This window comes from Elgaria multicarinata, chromosome 3 (genome assembly GCF_023053635.1).
Source record: "Elgaria multicarinata webbii isolate HBS135686 ecotype San Diego chromosome 3, rElgMul1.1.pri, whole genome shotgun sequence".
Lineage (NCBI taxonomy): Eukaryota > Metazoa > Chordata > Lepidosauria > Squamata > Anguidae > Elgaria > Elgaria multicarinata.
Window position 1 is genome coordinate 163,342,492 of NC_086173.1, and position 27,198 is coordinate 163,369,689.

The window sequence follows — 27,198 nt, forward strand, 5'->3', positions numbered from 1 at the left end:
GATCCAGCATCAGGGCTCTTCTTATGTTATTAACATGGATGTTGTAGGGAAAAACACCCAGAGGGCCACGAGTTGCCCACCCCTGCAATTAACTTCATTGTGCAGAAGCACCCGTGTCCTGTTGATTGCTTCATAGAATCATAGAATCATAGAATAGCAGAGTTGGAAGGGGCCTACAAGGCCATCGAGTCCAACCCCCTGCTCAATGCAGGAATCCACCCTAAAGCATCCCTGACACATGCTTGTCCAGCTGCCTCTTGAAGGCCTCTAGTGTGGGAGAGCCCACAACCTCCCTAGGGAACTGATTCCATTCACTCCATTTTGTTTCCATTTCTTTCAGTGCAAACATTTTTGCCAGCATTTGGGAAAAGATGTCCAGTTCCGTATGAAATGCGTCTTTGGCTGGAGACCTGATGAGATGACGTCCAGTGAGAGGCGGCTTCCCCTCCTCTGCTGTCATTATGATGGGCCTTGTGATGATGCAACCGCAAGCACAAAACTAGCAGCTGGACGGACTTCTTGGTTTTTTAAATCACACTTGCAAAAGAGGACAGAAGGACTACGCTAAACTAGGGTCATCCCCTGTGAGTGGAAATGGCTGCAGAGCTGGGGGTAGAATTCCCAGCAGCCCTGGGTGGCCTCCATCACCAGATGGCACTAGAGGAAGGTGTGAATCCGGGGGTGAAAGTGGAGCAGCAGGAATGGCCAGGGATGAAACCAGAAACAGAACTGGAAGGCACAGAGGGCCCCTCTCCTACTGCCCAGACGGTGTCACTCAGGCAGCCTGTGAGCTGTCCGGAGCCACAACTCATTAAACAGGAACCGGGAGAGGAGCTGTCATCAGAACAATGGGAAACCCAATGGTTGAAGTTCCTCAAAACAGTGCAGACCCCTCTCTCTGGAGAGGGAAACCCAGAGCTGCCATGGGGTGAGATTCCGACTTCTGTGCTTTCCTTTGAGAGGGCAGGGGATACCAGCCAGTGTGCCAGAGAAGAGACTGGGATCAGATCCCTACCCGAAACAGCAAAGCAAGTCAATTTCAGGCCAGAATCCGCAGGCGGGAGCGACCCCGGGCAGCTGAAAGAGATCAAGAGGGAGGACGCCAGCAGCTGGGAGGCGCAGCGCCTGCATTTCAGGCAGCTCCGCTACCGGGATGCCCAGGGGCCTCGAGAGGTTTACTGCCGACTCCGGGAGCTTTGCCATCAATGGCTGATGCCAGCGTGGCACACAAAGGAGCAGATCCTGGACCTGGTGATTCTGGAGCAGTTCCTGGCTGTCCTGCCCTCGGAGATGCGGAGCTGGGTGAAGGAGCGAGGTTCTGAGAGCTGCTTCCAGGCCGTTTCCCTAGCAGAGGATTTCCTTCTGAGGCAGCAAGAGGCCGAGAAACCAGAGCAGCAGGTGAGAGCGCCTCTTTCCAGTCGCTGCGGGGGTGTTCAAAGTAATAATAATAATGCGAAGAAGAAGAAGAAGAAGAAGAAGAAGAAGAAGAAGAAGAAGAAGAAGAAGAAGAAGAAGAAGAAGAAGAAGTAGTAGTAGTATAGCTTCCAAATCACGTGAGGTACTGGTTCCTCTCTAGTCGGCCCTGGTTAGGCCTCATCTAGAGTATTGCGTCCAGTTCTGGGCTCCACAATTCAAGAAGGACGCAGACAAGCTGGAGTGTGTTCAGAGGAGGGCAACCAGGATGATCAGGGGTCTGGAAACAAAGCCCTATGAAGAGAGACTGAAAGAACTGGGCATGTTTAGCCTGGAGAAGAGAAGATTGAGGGGAGACATGATAGCACTCTTTAAATACTTAAAAGGTTGTCACACAGAGGAGGGCCAGGATCTCTTCTCGATCCTCCCAGAGTGCAGGACACGGAATAATGGACTCAAAAAGGAAGCCAGATTCCAGCTGGACATCAGGAAAAACTTCCTGTTAGAGCAGTGCGACAATGGAATCAGTTCCCTAGGGAGGTTGTGGGCTCTCCCACATTACAGGCCTTCAAGAGGCAGCTGGACAACCATCTGTCAGGGATGCTTTAGGGTGGATTCCTGCATTGAGCAGGGGGTTGGACTCGATGGCCTTATAGGTCCCCTTCCAACTCTGCTATTCTATGATTCTATGATTCTAAGAAGAAGAAGAAGAATATATTTATTTATTTGTTACCTGCCTCTCCCTCTGGATCGAGGCGGAGTACAACACAAATGCAAACACCATAAAATACACATAATTGATTAAAACGTATAAAAGTAATACATAATTAAAAGCAGCACATTATTAAAAGGCATCTTAAAATTCCACTGGGTAGGCCTGCCGGAAGAGATCAGTCTTTTTTTGTTTTTGTTTCTTTCGTTTTACAATTTTTATTGTTTTCTACAAAAGAAGAAAAAGAAAGAAAAAAACGGGGGGAACAGAACAGAACAGAACATCACACACTTCACTAACAAGACAACTAATAAAAACACATATGCAAAACATATAAGGCCGTATTCTATTTAAGGCAGTCTTCATCTCAGACATATGGGCTATCAATTACTTCACATTCGCCAACCCAGAGTTGTGTATTAAGACCACAGATTATGTGTAAAAACCACAAACATATAAATAATTATTTTGCAACTCTTGTATATATTCTATCAGATTAAGAGATCAGTCTTTATGGCTTTCTTAAATTCCGGAAGACTATTAAGTTCGTAGAATCATAGAATAGCAGAGTTGGAAGGGGCCTACAAGGCCATTGAGTCCAACCCCCTGCTCAATGCAGGAATCCACCCTAAGGCATCCCTGACAGATGCTTGTCCAGCTGCCTCTTGAAGGCCTCGAGTGTGGGAGAGCCCATGACCTCCCTAGGTAACTGGTTCCATTGTCCTACTGTCGGCCTGTCTGGATGAATTTGCTCACGATTGTTCCTCGTTCTGGGGCTCTTCCTGGGGAGACTGTCGCCTTGTAGGCCTCTTCCAACTCTACTATTCTATGATTCTATGAATTGCTAAATTGTCTTTCCCGTGCATATCAAAAATCACACAGACTCTCCGGATATCTATTTCTGCACGCTGCCAGGTGAGCGGAGGATAGATTAAAGTTCCCTTCCTAGGGCTATCCCACCCTGTGTCCTGTCTTGCTTTGGTGGAATTGAATGGAAAGGGTTTTTCTCTTTCAGGGACTGGCGACCGTTGGAGAGGTGGTTGTACAGGTTGCTGAAAGGGAACTCTCCCTGCTGGATCTGGGCCAAAGAGCTGAGCGTAAGGAAGTCGTGCAGGAGAATGAGGAAAATGGGGCATCTACGGGTAAGAAGATCCTTTCTTCCCACCCAAAGCCAAATCACAGAATAAAGGAAGCCAGATTCCAGCTGGACATCAGGAAAAACTTCCTGACTGTTAGAGCAGTACGACAATGAAACCAGTTACCTAGGGAGGTAATTAATATGGTCGCCCTATTAATGTTAGGAGTTCAAATCAATTAATCAACTCCACATGAAGGCCACAGCTAGACCTAAGGTTTATCCTGGGATCATCCAGAGTTCGCCCCTGCCTGAGCACTGGATCCCCTGTGTGTCACCTAGATGAACAGGTTTGACCCCGGGACGATCCAGGGATAAACCTTAGGTCTAGCTATGGCCGAAGTACAGCAGTTCTAAGGGTGCGTGGGGAAAGCAGACTTTGTTTTTATACGTTGCATGCAGAAATTGTAGAGGGCCTTATCTCGCGAGAGGGTGAACTCCTCTGTGCAAGAGAAAACACCTCTTTAAGATGCTGTAAATTTTGCAACTGCTTCTAGAAAAACAGTGCAGTTAATAGAGGCTTTTTTTCAATTGACAAATCTAAGCAATGAAGCAACTAAATATTGAAGCCTTCAAAAATCAGAATTATGACTCCAGTCATTCTGGGCTGCAATTGATTTTCTTTCTTTTTTTGCTTGTGAGACAAAATTGCCTGTTCCTCGTGAGGCCACCTTTGCTTGCTGGAGACATCCATGGGATGACCTTGTGTGCCCCCTGCCCCCCACTATTAACCTGCCTGGTCATCTGAGGGCCTGCTCCTGGTGGTTCCACACAGATCCATCCTCCGATTGGAATCCACCAGGGGAAGAGCCTTCAGCGTGGTGGCCCCCCTCCTGTGGAATTCCCTGCCTCTGGAGGTCAGGCAGGCGCCAACTTTGTATTCCTTTCAGAGCCTCCTGAAAACATCATTGTTCCTGGAAGCCTTTCCTTGAAGCCATGGTTTACTTTGCTTTTGCTTTAAAAACACACACACCCTATTCTGTTTTTATTTTGTTTCATCTTGTACACGGCTCCGAAATTTTGAATGGGAAGCGGTATATAAATATTGTAAATAAATAAATAATTCTTAGGGTTGAATGCAGTGAGTAGACAAGTCCCATTCGTTTCAATGAGTCTACTCTAAGTAGGACTAACATTGGATTCAACCTTTTGCAAGGTCAAGAGTGCTATTGATAAGCTGTTTGCTGGTGGGATTTCATAGATACAGACAACATTATTAATGCCTTTATTATCTAAGGGCGCAATCCTGTGCCTGCTTAGACAGAAAAAGGTCCTGCAACCACTTGGCTTGGGAATGCTGGGAAATGTAGGATGTTTTCTGTCTAAACATGCATAGGACTGCGCCCTATTATTATTATTTATTTATTTATTTAGCACCATCAGTGTACATGGTGCTGTACAGAGTAAAACAATAAAATAGCAAAACAGCAAAACCTTGCCGCATAGGTTTGCATTCTATTAGAATCATAATAAAACAATAAGAAGGGGAAGAGAATGCACCAAACAGGCACAGGGTAGAGTAAAACTAACAGTATAAAAGTCAGATCAAAATCAAGTTCTAAAAGCTTTAGAAAAAAGGGAAAGTTTTTAGCTGAGCTTTAAAAACTGCGATTGGACGTGTAGTTCGCAAATGTTCTGGAAGAGCGTTCCAGTTTTTTAGTGACACAGACATAAGTTAAGGTATTTTGCATTTTGATTGATGATAATGGATGTAAATTTCTTTAATGACACTGCTGAGATTGGACAAAATAAAGGGGTTTATTTTCCTCCCCCCCCTCCCTTTGTTATTGGGTGTGAGAAGCGTCCAGTTCTCTGCAGAGTTGGACTTTTACACATCTTGGCTGGCCAAGCTGACCACAAACCCTGACCTGTGGGTGAGATGGAAGAAACTCAGGGACGGCATAACCTTTAAAACGCTTCCGTTTGAGGTTAGGACTTGAGGTTAGATTTCTGGGAAATGATATTTTTAAAAAATGAAATAGCATCATCCAGTGGTGGAATCATCATCATTATCATCATCATCATCTTTCTTTTATGATTAATTATCCGTATCTTTGTGGTCCTCTATGGTGCGGCTGTCTGACCCATGAAGCACACAGGTACAAATTGCAATTAAAATTTAAAAGATAAGTGTCAAAGGTTAAAAAGGTTTTTAAAAAAACCAACGACTGATGATATCCAGAGTAAAATGGGAGTAGACAGGCTTCTTAAAAAGTCTAAAAAATAAAAGAGAAAGGCTTCTCAAGGCTTAACAAACCACCAACCTTTAGAGCAGCGTTTCAGTTTGCTTCCCAAAAAAAACCCACACATAAGTGCAAAGCAGATCCCCAGTTTGATAGTAAATGAGATAGAAATAAGTTAAAATGTCCGTATAAAATTAAAGTTAAAAACTTTTATCTTTGGGAGGCTATGTTTGGAGCCCCTTCTCTGCAGCCTCCGTCTTGCTGAAGTCCCCATAATAATAATCAGCAAAACTGAATGACAAAAATGTTGTTGAAAAGGAATAAAATGCACAAGAAGATAGGAACAAGCCGAGCATCGTTTCGTTGTTAGCGTTTGTGCAATGAAACAAGGGATTCATGATAACAAAACAGCTCTGTTAGCGCCCCTCTAAGGGTTAAAAGGGACTGAATCCGCAGTCCTAGAGCGGCGTTGAGGAGGAGGAGGAGGGGGGTGGGGTGACCTATGAAAGCCATTTCCGGCTACATCTCTCCTCGCCCCCCCCCCCTCCGCCTTCCTCCATGGAAGCTAAAGCAGCCCTTTGAGAGTCCCGGCTGGGTTGCAGCTGCCTCAGAGGTGGGCAGAGGAGGCTCTGGTGAGTTTAAGATGGGCTTGGGGTGGGAAAGGGGAGGGAAGATGGAGGCTGCAGGGGGGCCCCGCCCCCAAAGCAATTTGCATGCATGCAAGAATGCATGCAAGAATGCATGCATGCAGAAAGAGAGAGAGAGAGAGAGAGAAAGAAAGCAGTCCTTGATTGGGGGTGGGATTGGGGGTAGGTGGGAGGAAAGAGGAACAACAAAGACCCCCCCCCCCTTTACACATTGTGTAGCTGGCTTATCTCAGCCCAGGCAGCTTCTTCCCCCCTCCTCTTGCTCCCCCCCCCCCAAAAAACCCCCATACCCTAAAGCACAGTCGTGGGCAGCCTTTCAGGCTTTGTCGGATCTCCTCTGCCATCATAGGCGTGGTTTACTAGGAATTCAAGGGCCACTAGCCAAAGCAAGATTTAAAATGGAGCCTTGGGCTTTCTGGCTAAAGGCTGGGGGGGGGGCTGCTGCAGCTCAAGGGGACCCCCCCCCCCACCCTCCCCCTAAGACCGACAAGAGAGAGGCAGGTAATGAGGGCAGCAGAAGCAAACTCCAGTTTCATAGAATCATAGAATAGCAGAGTTGGAAGGGGCCTACAAGGCCATCGAGTCCAACCCCCTGCTCAATGCAGGAATCCACCCTAACGCATCCCTGACAGATGGTTTGATCCCTGTCATCATGGTGGGATTATGATTGAAGGGGGGAGGCTTAAAATAGAAAACTGTACATGCTCAGAGAATTCTTTCTAAAAACAAAGAAAACACCAGGGTGGGAAGATACTCTTAAGATGTCAGGAGTGTAGAAGACGTTGCAAAGCATGGGATGGTGTTTGGGGAGGACAGAGAAATATTAGGGGTGTGTGTGTTTTGCAACCAGAGTCATACACAAGGCAGAGTGAATCCCACCCACCCCTCCATAAGACCATTAAGCGTGCGACCCTATGCATGCTTAGGCATGGGGTGGAAAGGCCTACAACCCCCAGCATTCCCCATCCAGCTATGCTGGGGGCGTTATAGGCTTTTTATTTTTTCTGTCTTAAGCATGCCTAGAATTGTGCGCTAAAAACAAGGTCTAAAATTACCTAGCTGCAGCACTAACAGGAGTGGGCTTCTGTACTCTTGGAATTAAGGTCAAAGGTACGCTCTTGATCACATACTGGGTCCAAGGGTTTATTTTCAGTACCAGAAGTGAGCTCATCCTTCCACATTTTGTCATCTTTATTTGTGCAAGCCTTGGTTGTATAGGCAATTGTTTTCTGGTGTCGTAGCAATGGTTTTATGGTATTCTATGGGATATTTCTAATTTTAGGGTTATGATTTTAATGGTGTTCACACGTTGTGTTGTTTTCAGGTGGGTTGTTAACCACCCTTGCAAGGAAGGGTGGGACATAGATATGAATGGAAACAAAGCCCTATGAGAAAAGACTGAAAAACCCTGCATGCATAGTCTTATTTATTTATTTATTTATTACATTTTTATACCGCCCAATAGCCGAAGCTCTCTGGGCGGTTCACAAAAATTAAAACCACAATAAAACAACCAACAGGTTAAAAGCACAATTACAAAATACAGTATAAAAAGCACAACCAGGATAAAACCACGCAGCAAAATTGATATAAGATTAAAATACAGAGTTAAAACAGTAAAATTTAAATTTAAGTTAAAATTAAGTGTTAAAATAGAGAATAAAAAGGCCTTCAGCTGGCGACGAAAGCAGTACAGTGTATGCGCCAGGCGGACCTCTCTGGGGAGCTCATTCCACAACCGGGGTGCCACAGTGGAGAAGGCCCTCCTCCGTCTTGAGAAGAGGAGACTGAGGGGAGGCATGATAGCGCTCTTCAAGGACTTGAAAGCGGTCACAAAGAGGAGGGCCAGGATCTCTTCTCGATCCTCCCAGAGTGCAGGACACGGAATAATGGGCTCAAGTTACAGGAAGCCAGATTCCGGCTGGACATCAGGAAAAACATCCTGACTGTTAGAGCAGTCCGACAACGGAATCAGTGACCTAGGGGGGTCGTGGGCTCTCCCACACTAGAGACATTCAAGAGGCAGCTGGACAGCCGTCTGTCAGGGATGCTTTAAGGTGGATTCCTACATTGAACAGGGGGCTGGACTCAATGGCCTTGTAGGCCCCTTCCAGCTCCGCTATTCTATGATTCTATGAATGAAAGAATGGCTGACTGAATGAATAAGGTTCACAGCTCACCTCCATTCAATAGGGTACCTCAACCTTCTATGTTGCATTTTTAGGTGTTGGAGGGGACGGGGAAGTCCGAGTCTGCTATCCCAGTTGCACCAGTCTAAATCTGGAACCAGTTGCTAGTCTGCCCTGCCCCCACAAGCTTTGTTTGTTAGAGCTGTCTAACTGGGGGTTGGTGTGTGTCCCTTTTAGTTCTTTGGTTTTGATAAATTGCTGGGGTTCAGAAATTCTTGCCAATCTATTGCCAATCACTGTGAGATCTAGCAGTAGTTCCAGATCTACCATCTAGTAGCCATGATCAGGTGGCTACTAGAAGGAGGGCTTTCTCCGCTGTGGCACCCCGGTTGTGGAATGAACTCCCCAGAGAGGTCCGCCTGGCGCCTACACTGTACTCCTTTCATCACCAGCTGAAGACCTTTTTATTCTCTCAGTATTTTAACGCTTAATTTTAACTTAAATTTTAATTTTATTGTTCTAACTCTGTATTTTAATCTTATATCAATTTTGTTGTGTGGTTTTATCCTGGTTGTGCTTTTTATACTGTATTTTGTAATTGTGCTTTTAACCTGTTGGTTGTTTTATTATGGTTTTAATTTTTGTGAACCGCCCAGAGAGCTTCGGCTATTGGGCGGTATAGAAATGTAATAAATAAATAAATAAATAAATACCCACCCCTCTACTAAAGCAACCCGTGAAGCTAGATGAAGTTTAAATGTTTTCAGGTTTCTGTTTATTGCATAGCTTCATCCTTAGGAGAAGTTGAAAGCTGATCATAGGAAAATGAAACGGAACGGAACCGAGTGGGGGATTAGAAATGTTTGCTGTTTTGCAGAAGAACAGGAATTGAGAATAAAAGGGCCAGTATCGTTCTGCCCTTAAACAAATATATGGTGCGACCACACTTAGAAGACTGTGTACATTTCTGGTCACCACACCTAAAAAAGGATATTATAGAGCTGGAAAAAGTCCAGAAAAGGGCAACTAAAATGATTAAGGGGCTGGAGCATCTCCCCTACAAGGGAAAGTTACATCAACTGGGATTGTTTAGCTTGGAAAAAAGGAGGATGAGGGGAGAAATGATAGAGGTATACAAAATTATGCATGTATGGAGAATGTGGATAGGGAGACATTTTTCTCCCTCTCTCAAAATGCTAGAACCCCAAGGGGTCATCCCATGAAACTGATGGGTGGGAGATCCAGGGCAAGTAAAAGGCAGGACTTCTTCACCCAGCGCAAAGTTAAGTTATGGAACTCACTACCACAAGATGTAGTGATGGCTACCATTTTGGATGCCTTTAAAAGGGGGTTGGATCAATTCCTGGAGGAGGCGGCTATCAATGGCTGCTAGCCCTGATTATTATTATTATTATTATTATTTGCATTTTTATACCGCCCAACAGCCGAAGCTCCCTGGGCAGTTCACAAAATCTAAAAGCATTCAAAGTGCAATCTCCAGTATTCGAGGCAATAAGCCTGTGTGCTCCAGTTGCTGGGGAACATGGGCAGGAGGGTGCTGTTACACCATGTCATAGAGTCATAGAATAGCAGAGTTGGAAGGGGCCTACAAGGCCATTGAGTCCAACCCCCTGCTCAATGCAGGAATCCACCCTAAAGCATCCCTGACAGATGCTTGTCCAGCTGCCTCTTGAAGTGTGGGAGAGCCCACAACCTCCCTAGGTAACTGGTTCCGTTGTCGTACTGCTCTAACATGTCCTGCTTGTTCATCCCTGGCCGATGGCTGGTTAGCCACTGTGAACAGAGTGCTGGACTAGATGGACCCTTGGTCTGATCCACCAGGGCACTTCTATGTTCTTGTGTAAAAGAATGGAGCAGGTGCAGGAGGAGAGTAAAGAAAAGGCCGAGAAAGATGAGATAGATTGCGAGCGGTGTTTAATGAAAGGAAAGTGGCCATGTCACTCATCCATACATGGGGTTGGATCCAGGATCTGCCTTCTGTGAGTGGAAGATACCTTCCGTGAGATGAAGGGCTCTGCTCGCAGAAGGCCCCTCTACCTAATTTTTTGGAGATCTCCCTCCCACACCACACCTCACCTCTTTCAGCAGGGTCTCCTGATTCTCTGTGTAGCATTTTTAGATGCTGGGGGGGGGGGGGGTTTGCCATGGGAAAGTGGGGGTGGGAAAGTCCACTTCTGCCAGCGCAGAAGATCCAGTGTAAATCTAGACCAGCTTTTTCCTGCTGAGTGCTGAGAAAAGGAGCCTTTCTCAGCGCTCAGCAGGGAAAGGCCCTTGTCTCTGATGGGCTGCTGACTGGAAAGGGGAGGTTTTCCTTGCCAGGAAATTGGAAGGAAAGCTGGTGGGATGGATGGGGAACTCCCACAATTCATATCCTGTCCACAGGCTAGGGGTTCCCCATACCTGGTTTAAGTCCTATGCTAGTGTAGTGGGAATGGTATAAGGGGAAGAAATGAGAAGAGACTTGGGCCCTACCAAGAAAAGATCAGAGGTGTGGGCAGCTTAATCTGAATCTTACCCTAACCCGGGGCTCGGTCTCACTGCTCCAGCTGGCATGAATGTACACCCATGAAATAGATAGGTAGATAAGTGGCTTAGGGGGACTTCTCCTGGCAAAGGCTTTAGGACAGCCTTCCTCAACCTGGGGCGCACCAGATGTGTTGGACTACAACTCCCAGAATGCCCCAGCCAGCTCTGCTGGCTGGGGCATTCTGGGAGATGCAGTCCAACACATCTGGAGCGCCCCAGGTTGAGGAAGGCTGCTTTAGGAGCTGCCCTGCTTGATCTTTGTTGATGAAACGCAACATCACATATGCAGGTCTCCACTGCAGGAATACACAGTGTGCACACAGGTAACTTATTTATTTATTTATTGCCTTTTTATACCGCCCAATAGCCGAAGCTCTCTGGGCGGTTCACAGAAATGAAAACCGTAATAAAACAACCCACAGTCTAAAAACGCAAATACAAAAGACAGTATAAAAAGCACAACCAGGATCAAACCGCGCAGCAGAACTTGATATAAGATTAAAATACAGAGTTAGAACAGTAAAATTTAAATTTAAGTTAAAATTAAGTGTTAAAATACTGAGAGAATAAAAAGGTCTTCAGCTGGCGACGAAAGCAGTACAGTGTAGGCGCCAGGCGGACCTCTCTGGGGAGCTCATTCCACAACCGGGGTGCCACAGCGGAGAAAGCCCTCCTCCTAGTAGCCACCTGCCTCACTTCCTTCGGCAGGGGCTCACGGAGAAGGGCCGCTGTAGATGATCTTAAGGTCCGGGCAGGTACATATGGGAGGAGGCGTTCCTTCAACAACTTAACAAGATGCAAACAGTTTCAATAATTGGTGTGCATGTGTCTAAATTCCCCGAAATCATCACCCAACCATGTTGAAAACAAGGCAGCACAAGCTTCAGTAGGTTATATTTTATGCTGCACCTTGTGTTTTTAATTTTTGTGAACCGCCCAGAGAACTTTGGCTCTTGGGCAGTATAGGAATGAATGAATGAATATATAAATGGTCCTCCTCCTCTGCATTTTATTTCCATTACAACCCTGCGAGGTAGATTAGGCTGAGAATCAGTGAGTGGAAGGCCCACAATCTCAACCAGCACTGCTTTACAGCCAGTGAAGGGAAACGAGAGTGCTGTGTGTGTGTCTGTCCCAACTCCCTGCAATGTAGGCAGACAGCAAAGAATTACCTTGTAGACTGCTACCACCCCTTAACATTTTTATTTTATTTATTTATTTATTATTGCATTTATATCCCACCTTCTTTCCTCTACGGAACCCAAGGCGGCGTACATAATCCTCCTCCTCCCCATTTTATCCTCACAACAACAACCCTGTGAGGTGGGTTGGGCTAAGAGTCTGTGACTGGCCCAAAGTCACCCAGTGGATTTCCATGGCCGAGTGGGGACTAGAACCCGGATCTCCGGACTCCCAGTCCGACACTTTAACCACCTCAGCCTGAACCAGGGGACTCACAGACCTTAGAAGACCCTCCTACAACTTCCAAAATATGTGGCCTCTATTTCAAGCGATAGGCCTAAATCAGTAAACAGTAGCAAAACCAAGCAGAAAGGTTTTGAATTTAGTGAGGAAGCCCAGTGAGCTTCATAGAATCATAGAATAGCAGAGTTGGAAGGGGGCTGCAAGGCCATCGAGTCCAACCCCCTGCTCAATGCAGGAATCCACCCTAAAGCATCCCTGGCAGATGGTTGTCCAGCTGCCTCTTGAAGGCCTCTAGGGTGGGAGAGCCCACAAACTCCCTAGGTAACTGATTCCATTGCCGTACTGCTCTAACAGTCAGGAAGTTTTTCCTGATATCCAGTTGGAATCTGGCTTCCTTTAACTTGAGCCCGTTATTCCGAGTCCTGCATTCTGGGAGGATCGAGAAGAGATCCTGGCCCTCCTCTGTGTGACAACCTTTCAAGTATTTGAAGAGTGCTGTCATGTCTCCCCTCAATCTTCTCTTCTCCAGGCTAAACATGCCCCGTTCTTTCAGTCTCTCTTCATAGGGCTTTGTTTCCAGACCCCTGATAATCCTGGTTGCCCTCCTCTGAACACGCTCCAGCTTGTCTGCATCCTTCTTGAATTGTGGAGCCCAGAACTGGACACAATACTCTAGATGAGGCCTAACCAGGGCCGAATAGAGAGGAACCAGTACCTCCCGTGATTTGGAAGCTATACTTCTATTAATGCAGCCCAAAATAGCATTAGCCTTTCTTGCAGCCATATCACACTGTTGGCTCATATTCAGCTTGTGATCTACAACAATTCCAAGATCCTTCTCGTTTGTAGTATTGCTGAGATGGCAAACTGGGGAACAGAACCCGACTGTTTTCAGGTCTGTGACTGGCCCAAAGTCACCCAGTGGATGACTGAGTTTTTATATTGTATTTTATAGTATGGTTTTATACTATAAAACCCGACTGTTGTGGGTCCCCTTCCCTCTGGCATTCACATGTGCTGGCAAACTGACATGGGACACTCAATGGCCTGGTTCAGACAACACGGTTTAGCGTGTTGTCTGAACCAGGCCAATTAGTGAGACTTCTTTTATTCAGGGAAATCTCACGGTGAAAAGCTTAGTGGTTACACACTTCAGCAACACTTAAAGCTGATTGATGGTCAGAAAACTCTAGGCTTCAGGATAACGTACAGTAAAATGCTTAAACAACCTGGTTTATTATTTATGTATTAATTACATTTCTATACCGTCCAATAGCCGGAGCTCTCTGGGCGGTTCACAAAAATTAAAAACATTCAAAGTATAAAACAACAGTATAAAACCATAATATAAAATACAATATAAAAACTCAACCAGATAAAAACAGCAGCAATGCAAAATTACAAATTTAAAACACTAAGGTAAAATTTATTTATAGACTGTTAAAATGCTGGGAGAATAAAAAGGTCTTCACCTGGCGTCTAAAAGCATATAATGTAGGTGCCAAGCGAACCTCCTTAGGGAGCTCATTCCACAGCCAGGGTGCCACAGCAGAGAAGGCTCTGCTCCTGGTAGCCACCTGCCTCACTTCTTTTGGCAGGGGCTAACGGAGAAGGAGCCCTGAGGATGACCTTGGGGTCCGGGCAGGTACATACGGGAGGAGGCGTTCCTTCAGATAGCCTGGCCCCAAGCCGTTTAGGGCTTTAAATGTTAATACCAGCACTTTGAATCGGGCCCAGACCTGGACTGGCAGCCAATGAAGCTGGAAAAGGACTGGCATGATGTGGTCTCGTTGGCCAGTCCCTGTTAATAACCGTTCTGCCCTGTTTTGTACCAGTTGAAGTTTCCGGACCGTTTTCAACCGGTTTCCCGGTTGCCAGTTCAATGGTTCCAAAAACGGGTTCCAAACCTGATCAAGGGAGGGGAAAGATTCCTGATACGCTCCTTCAGGCAATCTCAACAGGGAATTCTTGAAAGGCTTAATAAACCATCCCAAGGGAGCTAGACCAAACACAGCCACATGTTGATAACTCAGGGAACATGGCCAAAGCCTAAACAAAATTACAGGGTGGGTAAAAATCTCAGGCACAAGAACTCCCATGCATGTACTTTAGCACTGGGAACTCCCTGCCACCTGAGTCTGGCAGAGGAAAAGTCCAGCGTTCAATCCCAGCCCGCCGTGATGCTGAGCTGAGCTCAAACACACAATCCATTGCAATGTGAGCTCAAGTCTATGAAAAGCCTCACAGTACTTTTCATGGCACAGTCTTTAGAAATCCAAAATTCAAATGGAAGAGAATCCATGGGCAGAGTTCTTTCAAAGTCCCAAACTGTGACAGATCCAAACAGGGAGGGGGTCAGGTCATGTATCGAAATATGTTCCTAGAAAAGCCTCCTCACCTTTGCTCCAGCTTATAAAGGGAGGCGTAGACCTGTTCAAAACCACTTGTCAGACAGGGGCTCAGCCGGTAAATCTTGCCTGTGTCCAAAGAAGGGCGGCACTGCTCAGCCCACCAAAATGAAGCTACAATCTAAGTGACTCTTTCAACAAGGGCCCCCACCTTCCTAAAACACACAATCAGTTCCCAGAAAAGTCTAACAGCTTCAAGGCCGAGACACTCCCAAGAGAACTCTGACAGAAATAAGCTTGCACAGACAGTCCAAACTAATTCTAATAAAATCTACCTACAGTCTGCAAGGCCTCCCCGGCCTTGCATGAGACTTATCCCTGACACCGACTCCTAGTCCAACACTCTAGCCACTATGCCACACTGGCTCTCTCAGTCTCTACCTTTAGAGCTGTGTGTGATCTTTTCCAGGGGAAGCTTCCACGCTAAATTCAAAAACTTTCTGCTTGGTTTTGCTACAGTTTACTAATTTAGGCCTATTGCTTGAAATAGAGGCCACACATAGCTGTAAGGGGGTCTTCCAAATTCTATGAGTCCCCTGGCTCAGGTTTAGGTGGATGTTAAGGGGTGGTAGCAGTCTACAAGGTAATTCTTTGCTGTCTGCCTACATTGCAGGGAGTTGGGACACACACACACACACACACACACACACACACACACACACACATCATTCTCTCCTCCCTTCACTGGCTATAAAGCAGTGCTGGTTGAGATCGTAGGCCTTCAACCTTTTGTGTTTGCTTCCACATTTTCTTCATTTCTTTCACCCAGCCTCTTTCTCTCTGAATCCAGACAAGACGGAGGTGCTCGCTGTCAAAGGCCGCAACCTGGGTTTGGAGGTGTGTCAACCAGTTCTGGATGGGGTTACACTCCTCCTGAAAGACTGCGTTCACAGCTTGGGGGTGCTTCTGGATCCGTCGCTTCCAAATAGAAGTATAGCTTCCAAATCACGTGAGGTACTGGTTCCTCTCTATTCGGCCCTGGTTAGGCCTCATCTAGAGTATTGCATCCAGTTCTGGGCTCCACACTTCAAGAAGGACGCAGACAAGCTGGAGCGTGTTCAGAGGAGGGCAACCAGGAGGATCAGGGGTCTGGAAACAAAGCCCTATGAGGAGAGACTGAAAGAACTGGGCATGTTTAGCTTGGAGAAGAGAAGATTGAGGGGAGACATGATAGCACTCTTCAAATACTTAAAAGGTTGTCACACAGAGGAGGGCCAGGATTATGCTGTCGTGTGCGTGATGGTTATCTGAAAGATAACCAACTGAAAGAACTGGGCATGTTTAACCTGGAGAAGAGAAGATTGAGGGGAGACATGATAGCACTCTTCAAATACTTAGAAGGTTGTCACACAGAGGAGGGCCAGGATCTCTTCTCGATCCTCCCAGAGTGCAGGACACGGAATAACGGGCTCAAGTTAAAGGAAGGCAGATTCCAGCTGGACATCAGGAAAAACTTCCTGACTGTTAGAGCAGTATGACAATGGAATCAGTTACATAGGGAGGTTGTGGGCTCTCCCACCCTAGAGGCATTCAAGAGGCAGCTGGACAAGCATCTGTCAGGGATGCTTTAGTGTGGATTCCTGCATTGAGCAGGGGGTTGGACTCGATGGCCTTGTAGGCCCCTTCCAACTCTGCTATTCTATGATTCTATGAAATAACAGCCCAGACAGATGCGATGGCCAGGAGTGCCTACTATCAGCTTCAGCTGATATGCCAGCTGCGCCCCTTCCTAGAGTCAGAAGACCTAAAGACGGTAGTGCACGCACTGGTAACTTCGAGGCTCGACTTCTGCAATGCGCTCTACATAGGGCCTATGTAGAGCTTTGTGCCTAGTCTGGAAACTTCAATTAGTTCAAAACATGGCAGCCAGGTTGGTCACCGGTACACCTAGGGGTGACCACATTACACCAGTCTTAAAGTCTCTTCACTGGCTGCCAATTAGTTTCCGGGCGAAGTATAAAGTGTTGGTTATCACCTTTAAAGCCCTACATGGTTTGGGTCCAGGCTACCTGCGGGATCGCCTTCTCCCGTACAATCCGCCCCACACAGTCAGGTCCTCTGGGAAGAATTTCCTTCAGCCAGCCAACATTAGGCTGACAGGTATTACCCAGAGGACCTTTTCCTCTGCTGCTCCCAGACTGTGGAACGGCCTGCCGGAGGGGATTCGTCAATTTAACAGTCTTTTAGCATTTAAGAAAGCTATAAGGACTGATCACTTCCATCAGGCCTATCCAGTGGAATTTTAGGATGCTTTTCATATGCTTTTAGAATGTTTTAACAGTGTATACTATGTTTTGAATCAGTATTTTATACCTACTGTTGTTCCTCGCCTCGATTCAAATGGAGAGGCGGGTAAGAAATAATTTTTGTTTTTGTTGTTAGACGGGGGACTCAGGTTTTGCTATTCTCAATCTGTCTTTCTCTTTTCCAAAGTTTACAGGAGCAGAGACAACGGTGAAGAATTTACAACAGGAAGGCCCCATGTCAGAAGACGTACCAATGGCTTCAGCAGAAAGATCCCACAACAATATGGCTTTCCAAAATGTGGCTGATGAATGTGAGTCCTGTTCTAAATTGAGAGCGAGAGATTATACGGGCAAAGATGGGGTGGGGCTGGAATATTATGGCTGGGAGTAGTTAGCTTAGGAAAGGATGAGTACGTGGAGGCACAACGGAGGCGTACAAAACTTATGCATGGTGTGGAGGAAGTGGATAGAGAAAAGAACAGATAAAAGGAGGCTGTCCTTCATATGGCACATAATTAAACTCTGGAATTTGCTACCAGAAGATGGAGCCATGGCTTTACAAAGAGATCAGACAAATTCATGGAGGATAAGGCTACCAGTGGTTACTAGTCTTGATGGCTATATGCCACCTCCATCAGAGGCAGTATCGCTATTTAGATCATTTGTTGAGCAACAAAACTGGGAGGGTGTGTATGCTATTTTGGGCTGCATTAGTAGAAGTATAGCTTCCAAATCACATGAGGTACTGGTTCCTCTCTATTCGGCCCTGGTTAGGCCTCATCTAGAGTATTGTGTCCAGTTCTGGGCTCCACAATTCAAGAAGGACGCAGACAAGCTGGAGCGTGTTCAGAAGAGGGCAACCAGGATGATCAGAGGTCTAGAAACAAAGCCCTATGAAGAGAGACTGAAAGAACTGGGCATGTTTAGCCTGGAGAAGAGAAGATTGACGGGAGACATGATAGCAGTCTTCAGATACTTAAAAGGTTGTCACACAGAGGAGGGCCAGGATCTCTTCTCGATCCTCCCAGAGTGCAGGACACGGAATAACGGGCTCAAGTTAAAGGAAGCCAGATTCCGGCTGGACATCAGGAAAAACTTCCTAACTGTTAGAGCAGTGCGACGGTGGAATCAGTTTCCTAGGGAGGTTGTGGGCTCTCCCACACTAGAGGCCTTCAAGAGGCAGCTGGACAACCGTCTGTCAGGGATGCTTTAGGGTGGATTCCTGCATTGAGCAGGGGGTTGGACTCGATGGCCTTGTAGGCCCCTTCCAACTCTGCTATTCTATGATTCTATGATTCTAGGGTGCTGTTGCACTCATGTCTTACGGAATTACAGAACAGTAGAATTGGAAGGGGCCTATAAGGCCATCGGGTCCAACCCCCTGCTCAATGCAGGGATTTTGTACACCTCTACCATGTCTTCCCTTAGGCTCCTTTCACACACACACACACACACACGCACACAACCTAAACAATCCCAGCTGTTGTAACCTTCCCTCATAGGGGAAATGCTCCAGCCCCTTGATCATTTTAGTTGCCCTTTTCAGCACTTTTCTCCTGGACCTAGCCAAGGCCTGATGGTAACACCAGGGCCCCTTTCTTGAAAATAGAGTGTTTTTAGAGCAAGACCATTGCTCTAAGTGCTGAGCGCCCATCTCCAAAGCTTTTGTAGCTTCCCAGAACTGGCAGGAATGAGCTTCTGCCATCAGAATGAGTCTGGTAGCTAGGGTTTAGGATAACATTTCTCCCAGAGCTCTCGTCCTGCCTGTTCACATGCGCTTCTTACGTTCAAAACCATTTAAATGCCTGAGATTCAGAGCACACGTCACTAACTCCTGTCTAATGGAAGTCCCAGATAAATAGTATGTCAGATTTTCACTTAACAGCAAGCCTTGTATTTATTTTGGGACGGGATTCATCTCCCCATCAAGTCTCTGATTGGTGTCCAATCAGAGATGGATGGCTGCCATTTTGAATATGCAAGTCACAATAGGGACACTCCTTGGCTTGCGTATTCAAAATGGCAACTGGCATGTGCTATGAAGTAGGACTGTAACACATACACACCCACAGGCTACAACTCCCAGCATCCAGTGCTTGGGAGGGCTGTACTTACCAGGGCCCAGGAACAGAGGGAATACAGGAAGTAGGTGCCACCATCGCCGGCTCCTCCGTGTGATTGCTGGCTCCACGTGCAATCGCCGGCTTCCCCAGGGCAATCGGCTGCTGCTGCCTCAATCCAGAAGTCTCCATTGACCCTGGAGGGGTCCACGTGACTTCCGCATTTTGAAGCAGGCAGCTGAAGGACACCTGCGGAAGTCACCTGGACCCCTCCAGGGTCAATGGAGAATTCTGGATTGAGGCAGCAGTAGCTGATTGCCCTGGGGAAGCCGGCGATTGCACGCGGATCCTGCAATGACACAGAGGAACCGGCCATGGTGGCACCTACTTCCTGTATTCCCTTTGCTCCTGGGCACTGGTAAGTACAGCCCTCCCAGGCACTGGGTGCTGGGAGTTGTAGGCCGTATGAGGGGACCGAGGGCTGTGAAAGAAAATGGCGGATCCATCATAAAATGGCAGATCCGCCATGAAATGGCCTCCATGATTCAGATTTCCGATTCCGAGGCCCAAGGCTTGCACAGTCCTACTATGAATCCCCATGGGTCAATTAATCCCCAGTGGTTTAGTGTTCTGTGTGAGCAGTCACTGTAGGGTGACCATATGAAAAGGAGGATAGGGTTCCTGTATCTTGAACAGTTGCATTGAAAAGGAAATTTCAGCAGGTGTTATTTGTATATATGGGGAACCTGGTGAAATGTCCTCTTCATCACAACAGTTAAAGCTGCAGGTGCCCTGGCCTCTTTTAAATCTGGTCACTCTAGTATAGCTCCTGCAGCTTTAACTGTTGTGATGAAGATGGGATTTTACCAGGTGCTGCATTCATACAAATGACACCTGCTGAAATTCCCTTTTCTATGCAACTGTTAAAGATACAGAAGCCCTGTCCTCCTTTTCATAGGGTCACCCTAAGCCACTGGGTTTGTTCATTCCATAATTGGAAGACCAATTTCTTCTCACTCATGTCATGATTCTCTCTTTATTTCAGCACACGATGTGTGGGAAAGAGCAAATGATGGTGAGGAACATCAGCTGCTGGAGGAAAGTGATGTGTGTCTAGACATAGAAGATGTTGGGTGTCAAGATGGAATGAGGAAGAAGGAGGGAAACCAAATGGATGAGAGGAATGAACCTATTGCTTATTTTGATGTTGATTTCCATGAAATTCCAGTCCATAAAAAGAAACGCAAAGGACAAAAAAAGAATGAGTGCCCTCCATATGAAGAAAGCTGTGATGATAAATCGAGCCTTAAAATGCATTTTAAAACCCATGCAGGAGAAAAATCATTTTCGTGTCTGGAGTGTGGAAAGAGCTTCAGTAGGAACTCAGAACTTAATAGACATCAAAGAATACACACTGGAGAGAAACCCTTCAAATGCCTGGAGTGTGGAAAGAGTTTCAGTCAAAGCAGAAACCTCACTTCACATCAAAGGAGCCACACAGGAGAGAAACCGTACAAATGCCTGGAGTGTGGAAAGTGCTTCAGCAATAGTGGAATTCTCACTACTCATCAAAGGAGCCACACAGGAGAGAAACCATATAAATGTCTGGAGTGTGGAAAGTGCTTCAGTCAGAGTGGAATTCTTACTGCACATCAAGGAATGCACTCTGGGCAAAAACCATTTCAGTGCCTGGAATGTGGAAAGAGATTTCGTCAGCTCATTCATCTGACCTCTCATGAAAGAATCCACACAGGAGAGAAACCGTTTCAATGCCTGGAGTGTGGAAAGAGCTTTCGCCAGCACATTCACCTTACCTCTCACAAAAGAACCCACACAGGAGAGAAACCGTTTAAATGCTCAGAATGTGGAAAGAGCTTCAGTCAGAGCTCACACCTTATTAGACATGAAAGAACCCATACGGGAGAGAAACCGTTTAAATGTCTGATGTGTGAAAAGAGCTTTGGTCACAGTTCAGAACTGGTTAGACATGAAAGAACCCACACAGGGGAGAAACCATTTAAATGCCCTGATTGTGAAAAGAGCTTTAGTCGGAGCTCAGAACTTATTAGACATAAAAGAATTCACACAGGGGAGAAACCTTATAAATGCATGGAGTGTGAAAAGAGCTTCATTGATAGCACAAACCTTATTAGACATCAAATAAGCCACACTGGAGAGAAACCATATAAATGCAATGAGTGTGGAAAATGCTTCAGTCAGAGCAGAAGCCTTACTGCACATCAAAGGACCCACACTGGAGAGAAACCATTTAAATGCCTAGAGTGTGGAAAGTGCTTCAGTCAAAGTGGGATTCTTACAGCACATCAAGGAATGCACACAGGGCAGAAGCCGTTTAAATGCCTGGACTGTGGGAAGAGGTTTCGTCAACACATACATCTGATCTCACACAAAAGAATCCACACAGGAGAGAAACCATTTAAGTGCATGGAGTGTGGAAGGAGTTTTCGTCAGCACATACACCTCACTTCTCACAAGAGAATCCACACGGGAGAGAAACCGTTTAAATGCATGGAGTGTGGAAAGAGCTTCGGTCACAACTCCATCCTTATTTCTCACATAAGAACCCACACGGGAGACAAACCATTTAAATGCCTGGAGTGTGGAAAGAGCTTTACTTGGAGCACGCTCCTCATTAGACACGAAAGAACCCACACAGGAGAGAAGCCATTTAAATGCCTGCAGTGCGGAAAGGGCTTCAGTGAGAGCTCACTCCTCAATAAACATCAGAGACGTCACACTGGGGAGAAACCGTTTAAGTGCTTGGAGTGTGGAAAGTGCTTTATTTCCAGTACGCTCCTCATTCGACATCAACGAATTCACACAAGGGAGAAACCGTTCAATGCCTGGAACGTGGAAAGAGCTTCAGTTGGAGCTCAGAGCGTATTAGACATGAACGAATTCTCAGAAGGGACAATGCCTGACAATGAGGAGGAGGACGTGAAACCATTTGTCTTGCAATAAGCCTCAATTGGCTTCAGCAATTATTCAACATGGGGGACTCCCGGAATATTTTTTATGCTGTAGGAAGAGGTTCAGTAATAATTCAGCTTTAAAGTCTGTAGGAGTTCACCGAATGGGAAAACATGAACATTCTTGTAGCGGGAAAAGAACATCTGTAGTAGCATCAAACTCACTTCATCCCCGGGAAATTGGGTGGGGTGAAGTGGGGCGAAACTACATCAAGTGGGGCGGGCCAGAACTATATAAAGGCTCCATCTATATGGGTTTCAACGAGATTTTCATCTGCGCCGTTGTAGAACTGCCCATTTTTTCCCCAGGCACTGCAGACGCCTTGTGTCCTTGAAGATCTGTAGTAGAGTGACGAAACTCCACGAATCCATTGTGGTGGTTTTAGAAAGGTGTGCATTTCCTCTCGGGTAAACAAAGAACCAGTGTTTTCATGTTAGGCGTTCGGCACGAAGCAAAGCCGCCTCTCGTTGTGTGGAAGTCGCAACCACCATATCTCCGATGTCTTCACTGGCTTTCCTCCCCCTGTTTGCATTTTTCAAATCCGTCCTCATGGGGCTGGTCGGTATAAGAGGGCATGACAGAAGACGGTGCTTGTTAGCATCCTGTATCGCCCCCAAAACCTCCACGTTTATTATGGGCTGGGCTTTTGTAAGCAAGAGCGCCTTAAAGCGGACAGAGGAGGTGTTGTGTATGCGGACTGAGCCCAGCCTGCCAGCACTTGGTTGGACATGCCTGTGCGAGGGAAATTGTTTAGGGGGATTTCTGTCATGTTGGGAAAAAGAACGCGAGGAATAGAAGCTGTCTTGCGGCTGCTGTGTCATGGAAGGCTGCGAGAAGACAGACCAATCAGGAAGCTAAGCATAAACTCTCTGGTCTCTCCCTCTCTCACTAGGAAGCAGAGGAACTAAGTCCAGTGACACCTAGTGACTCACTTGTGTAATGACACTCTCCATACACTGATGTTTGTGGCAGAGAGGATGCGGGGGTGGGGGGAACCTCTTTGGGGACAAATATTGAGAAATTAACTCGCAGAACTTGCCACCAGCCAGGACAGCCCTGAAAGTGCTGCTCAAAGTGGAGGCTCTGAAGACACAGCCTTCTTCCACCTCTCAGCATTTTCCTTCCCAAATGCTTATCTCCTCCTAGCGAGGGGCGCACAACCTTTCGGCCCTGAGGGTATCGTCTGGGCTGCCAGGGCTACACACAGGGAAGGGCCGGGGCTCAGTGGTAGAGGCCTTGCTTTGCACGCAGAAGGGCCTCAGGTTCGACCCCCGGCTTCTCCAGGCAAGGCGAGGAAAGAATCCTGCCTGAAACCATTGTTGCCAGTCAGTGTTGACAATACTGGGCTGGATGGACCAATGGGCTGACTCAATAGAAGGCAGCTTCCTGTATTTCCTTTGTGCATGTACACACACATACACACTCTCACATACATACACAAACAGTCACACGCATTTCAGAGTGGGGAGGCCTCCTCCGCCTCCTCCTCCTCTTCTTCCCAGCTGCCTCCACTCAATTACTGCTTTACCACCGCTATTATCTACTGCACAGCAGTGAACTGGGCTGTGAAAAGATAATAGTGACCATAAAGCAGCCATCTGTGCTGCTAGCACGGGCTTGTAGTGAAGGGAGGGCCCCAATCCCCATTTACTTGGCCGTTAGCATTACAGTGTTGCATTTTCGCAACGGTGGTGGCTTTTATGGGGGGCTGCCTGTGACTCGCAGCCTATGGGTTCTGCACTGTTAGGGTGACCTTATAGAAAAGGAGACCGGGCTCCTGTATCTCTAACAGTTGCACAGAAAAGGGAATTTCAGCATGGAGCCTTTAGTATGCATGCAGCACCTGGTGAAATCCCCTCTTTTTATTTATTTATTACATTTTTATACCGCCCAATAGCTGAAGCTCTCTGAGTGCTTCACAGCAGTTAAAGCTGCAGGAGCCCTGCCTTTTGTATCTGGTCACTAGGCAGGGCTCCTGCAGCTTTAACAGTGGTGATGAAGCAGGAATTTCACCAGGTGCTGCATGCATACTAAAGGCTCCATGCTGAAATTCCCTTTTCAATACAACTGTTAAAGATACAGGAGCCCGATCCTCCTTTTCATATGGCCACCCTAACATTGAACACACACACACACACACACTTGTTCCATGCTCATCTGTGGTTAAGGTGGCTTTGCTGTGGTATAATCCAGTTTACCAAAGACTGTTTATGCTCACAGCAATAACACTGATCCTTCTTTCAAGCTGCTTTCAACACTCTTGAAAGGTGGTTGTGATTATTGTCTCTGAATGGTTACCATTATTAATTCCGCATGACATGTTTGAGCATATATAGTTTGACCATATGGAAAGGAGGACCAGGCTCCGGTATCTTTAACAGTTGTATAGAAAAGGGAATTTCCACAGGTGTCATTTGTATGCGCGCAGCACCTGGGGAAATTATTATTATTATTATTATTATTATTATTAATTGCATTTTTATACCACCCAACAGCCGAAGTTCCCTGTGGCGATTCCCTCTTCATCACCACAGCGAAAGCTGCAGGAGCCCTGCCTAGCGTGACCAAATACAAAAGAGAGTTTTGGCTATTGGGTTATAAAACGAAATAAATAAGAGGCCATTTCACTAGGTGCCGCACGCCTACAAATGACACCTGCTGAAATTCCTTTTTCTGTACAGTTGCTAAAGATACAGGAGCCCGGTCCTCCTTCCGATAGGATCACCCTATTCTACACCCTTGCCTTAGAGCATGGAAATCAGGTCTTTGGGGTGCGTGTGCTTTGCTTGCTGCCTTGCTCCCTCAGCATCCAGAACTTTCCCCCTTCTTCATCACCCCTGCTAATGCCAGCCTGAAACATTCACCTCTTGAAAGGGATCACGGGATGGAGTGTGTATGCCTTGTGCCTGTCTCAAGCCAAAAATCCAGCATTTTCCCTTCAAGGACATCCAAAATGGTTTACCCACGGGAGAATCTTTACACTACAATGGCTGGTTTCACACGTCACACGAAGCCATGGTGGGCGGCAAGCAACGCTGGGCAGGTGGTTATACAAAAAACCTACTGAGCTCCTGTCAGATGATCGAGCTACACAGAGTATTTTATTTCACTCGCCCTTGTCCCTCCCCCTCTTGTAATTCCCCTGCCCACGTGGGCAGGTATCCCATATTCCTTTGCGGTAGGAATAGAGATCGTTTGAGAGGAGCAGAGTGGCAGTGTTTTTTGGCTGTTCCTGCCGAACAGCTCTGTAGGCGATCTCTGTAACCAATGGTGGCATGACAGACAACAAGCTAGCCCACCATAGGTAAAATAACCCTTAGTGGTTCTCGGGGTGGCTTATTTGGGGGAAATAACCCACTCTGGGGGAGGGGGAGAAACATCCCACAGGCAACACACTTAACCCATCATGGGTTGTTCCAGAAAATAAACCATCATGGCTTAGCGTGTCGTGGGAAACCAGTCAATAAGTCAACTTCTCCACGATTGGTCAGGACAAGAAGTAGGGCCTTCTCATTGGCCGCACTCAGACTGTGGAATCCGTTTGGGACCGTCTCTTACTGTGTTTTGCTGACTAGTTAAAACTTTCCTGTACTGACAAGCCAAGGGTCTTGCTGGGTGAATGAGTTTTATGTTAGTAGACCAACATTTTAGAATGTTTTTATCTGCTAATCCTGTTTCCATTTTCATGCTGTTGTTTTATGTCTTGTGTGGGATCGTTTTTGCTATAAGCTGCCCTGAGCAATGCAGCTGCATTGGAAGGGTGGGGTATAATTTCTTTTCTTTTTTTAATAAATGCTTTAAAATATGCGAGAATCCACAGGGGAGAAAACATAATGCTTTGAGTGGTGGTGGTGGGGGTAAGGTTATGTACTAGCACAAACCTCACTTCATTCCAGAGGAACGGCACAGATGTGAGGAGGGCTATAGCCCTATTCAGGTGTTCGGAAACTGAACAGGGCAAATGCGTGCGAAGGGAAGGTGAGCGGCAGCGTTACTCCTTCCCTCATCGCATTCTTTGTCCTCTGCTCGTGGAAGGGAACACTCTGAAAAGGAATCAGAGTAGTAGAGTTGGAAGGGGCCTATAAGGCCATCAAGTCCAACCCCCTGCTCAGAGCTATGGAGGCTCCCCAAGGGAACCAGAATACATATTTTTCAGAGTTCAGGCTCATGTGGAAGACCTCCACGGATACAAGAGGCTTTTCTCTTCCGAATGTTGCCCTCCATGACAAGAGGACAACGGATGTAAATAGGGAAAGGGTTGGGCCAGGGCCTAGAGTGCTTCTCATATATTTGCTCTATTCAGGTTCAGAACACCTGAATAGGTGTTATATCTGTTTTATATATTGCATTGCTGGAGGACCTGTGGTTCTGACATTGGACTACAGCTGCCATAATCCCCAACCATTGACCATTGCGGCTGGAGCTCTGAAAGGAGTCGGAGGGCCACAGGTTCCACCCTTCTGATGTACTGTAATATATTTCTCCCATTTTTCAGACCAATATTGTCGCCTAAAGTTGCTCATACCAGTTGGGAGAAAGAAGAGAGAGGGAGAAAGGAAGAGAGATAAAAGCCCTCCCTTCAAATTAAAAACAAAAGAAGAGGGAAACCAGTCCTCAAGATGCAAAGGAATTTATTTGTATGAAGCCCAATGTGTTTGGCGGCAATGAATTATTAGAGGAGACATCTTATCGCTAGAGGAAAATCTGCAGACATCATCTAACAACCCCCTGAAGAAGGCCTTTGATAGGACAGAGGGCGAAACGCGTTGAGCTTCCTACAAATAAATTCTTCTGCATCCTGAGGACTAGTTTCTCTCTCCTTTTGATTTGACTTGGATACTTTTCTCCTTTTGGCTTTACAAATTAAAAAGACAACACAAGGGGACAGGAATGAAGAGAAAAGGTAAAAGAGGGAAATTGGTTTGACGACGCCAGGACGAAGTGGAGCGTTGTAACACGTTGAGGGCTAGTTCCTTGATTTTGGAAGATGGGTGTCAGGGTGGAGTATCTTCCCGTCCTCCCACACCCTGTCTCAGGAGTGTTCTATTGTGCAAACCAATTGGCCCTGCTAGCTAGACTCTAGGTTCCCCACCCTGGTGTAAATTGCACTTTGGAATATCTCTAGGGAGTTAAAGCCAAGTTACTCTCGCTGGCGTTTTCTTAAGGTGGTATTGGTGAATGTGTTTGAACAACTGGATGAGAGTCTTCACTGTAACATGGGCCGTCTTCCCTCTCTGGTGGGGCTGCTGAAGAATTCCTTCAATGTTTGTCTTTAATGTGTAGTTCTTATAACACTAATTCC

At 46.5% G+C, this 27,198-nt stretch overlaps 2 protein-coding genes across 2 annotated transcripts in view; one reads left to right on the plus strand and one right to left on the minus strand.

Annotated features, from left to right (window-relative positions):
- The window catches only part of LOC134395722 (zinc finger protein 420-like), a 107,486-nt gene that overhangs the window by 48,391 nt on the left and 31,897 nt on the right, over positions 1–27,198 (minus strand). The window lies entirely within an intron of this gene.
- On the plus strand, positions 367–22,465 carry LOC134396284 (zinc finger protein 420-like). The gene is made up of 5 exons (XM_063122716.1): positions 367–1,398; positions 3,141–3,267; positions 15,390–15,553; positions 17,033–17,156; positions 19,951–22,465. The coding sequence occupies exons 1-5, from the start codon at positions 595–597 to the stop codon at positions 21,885–21,887; spliced, it is 3,156 nt and encodes a 1,051-aa protein (XP_062978786.1). The 5' UTR covers positions 367–594; the 3' UTR covers positions 21,888–22,465.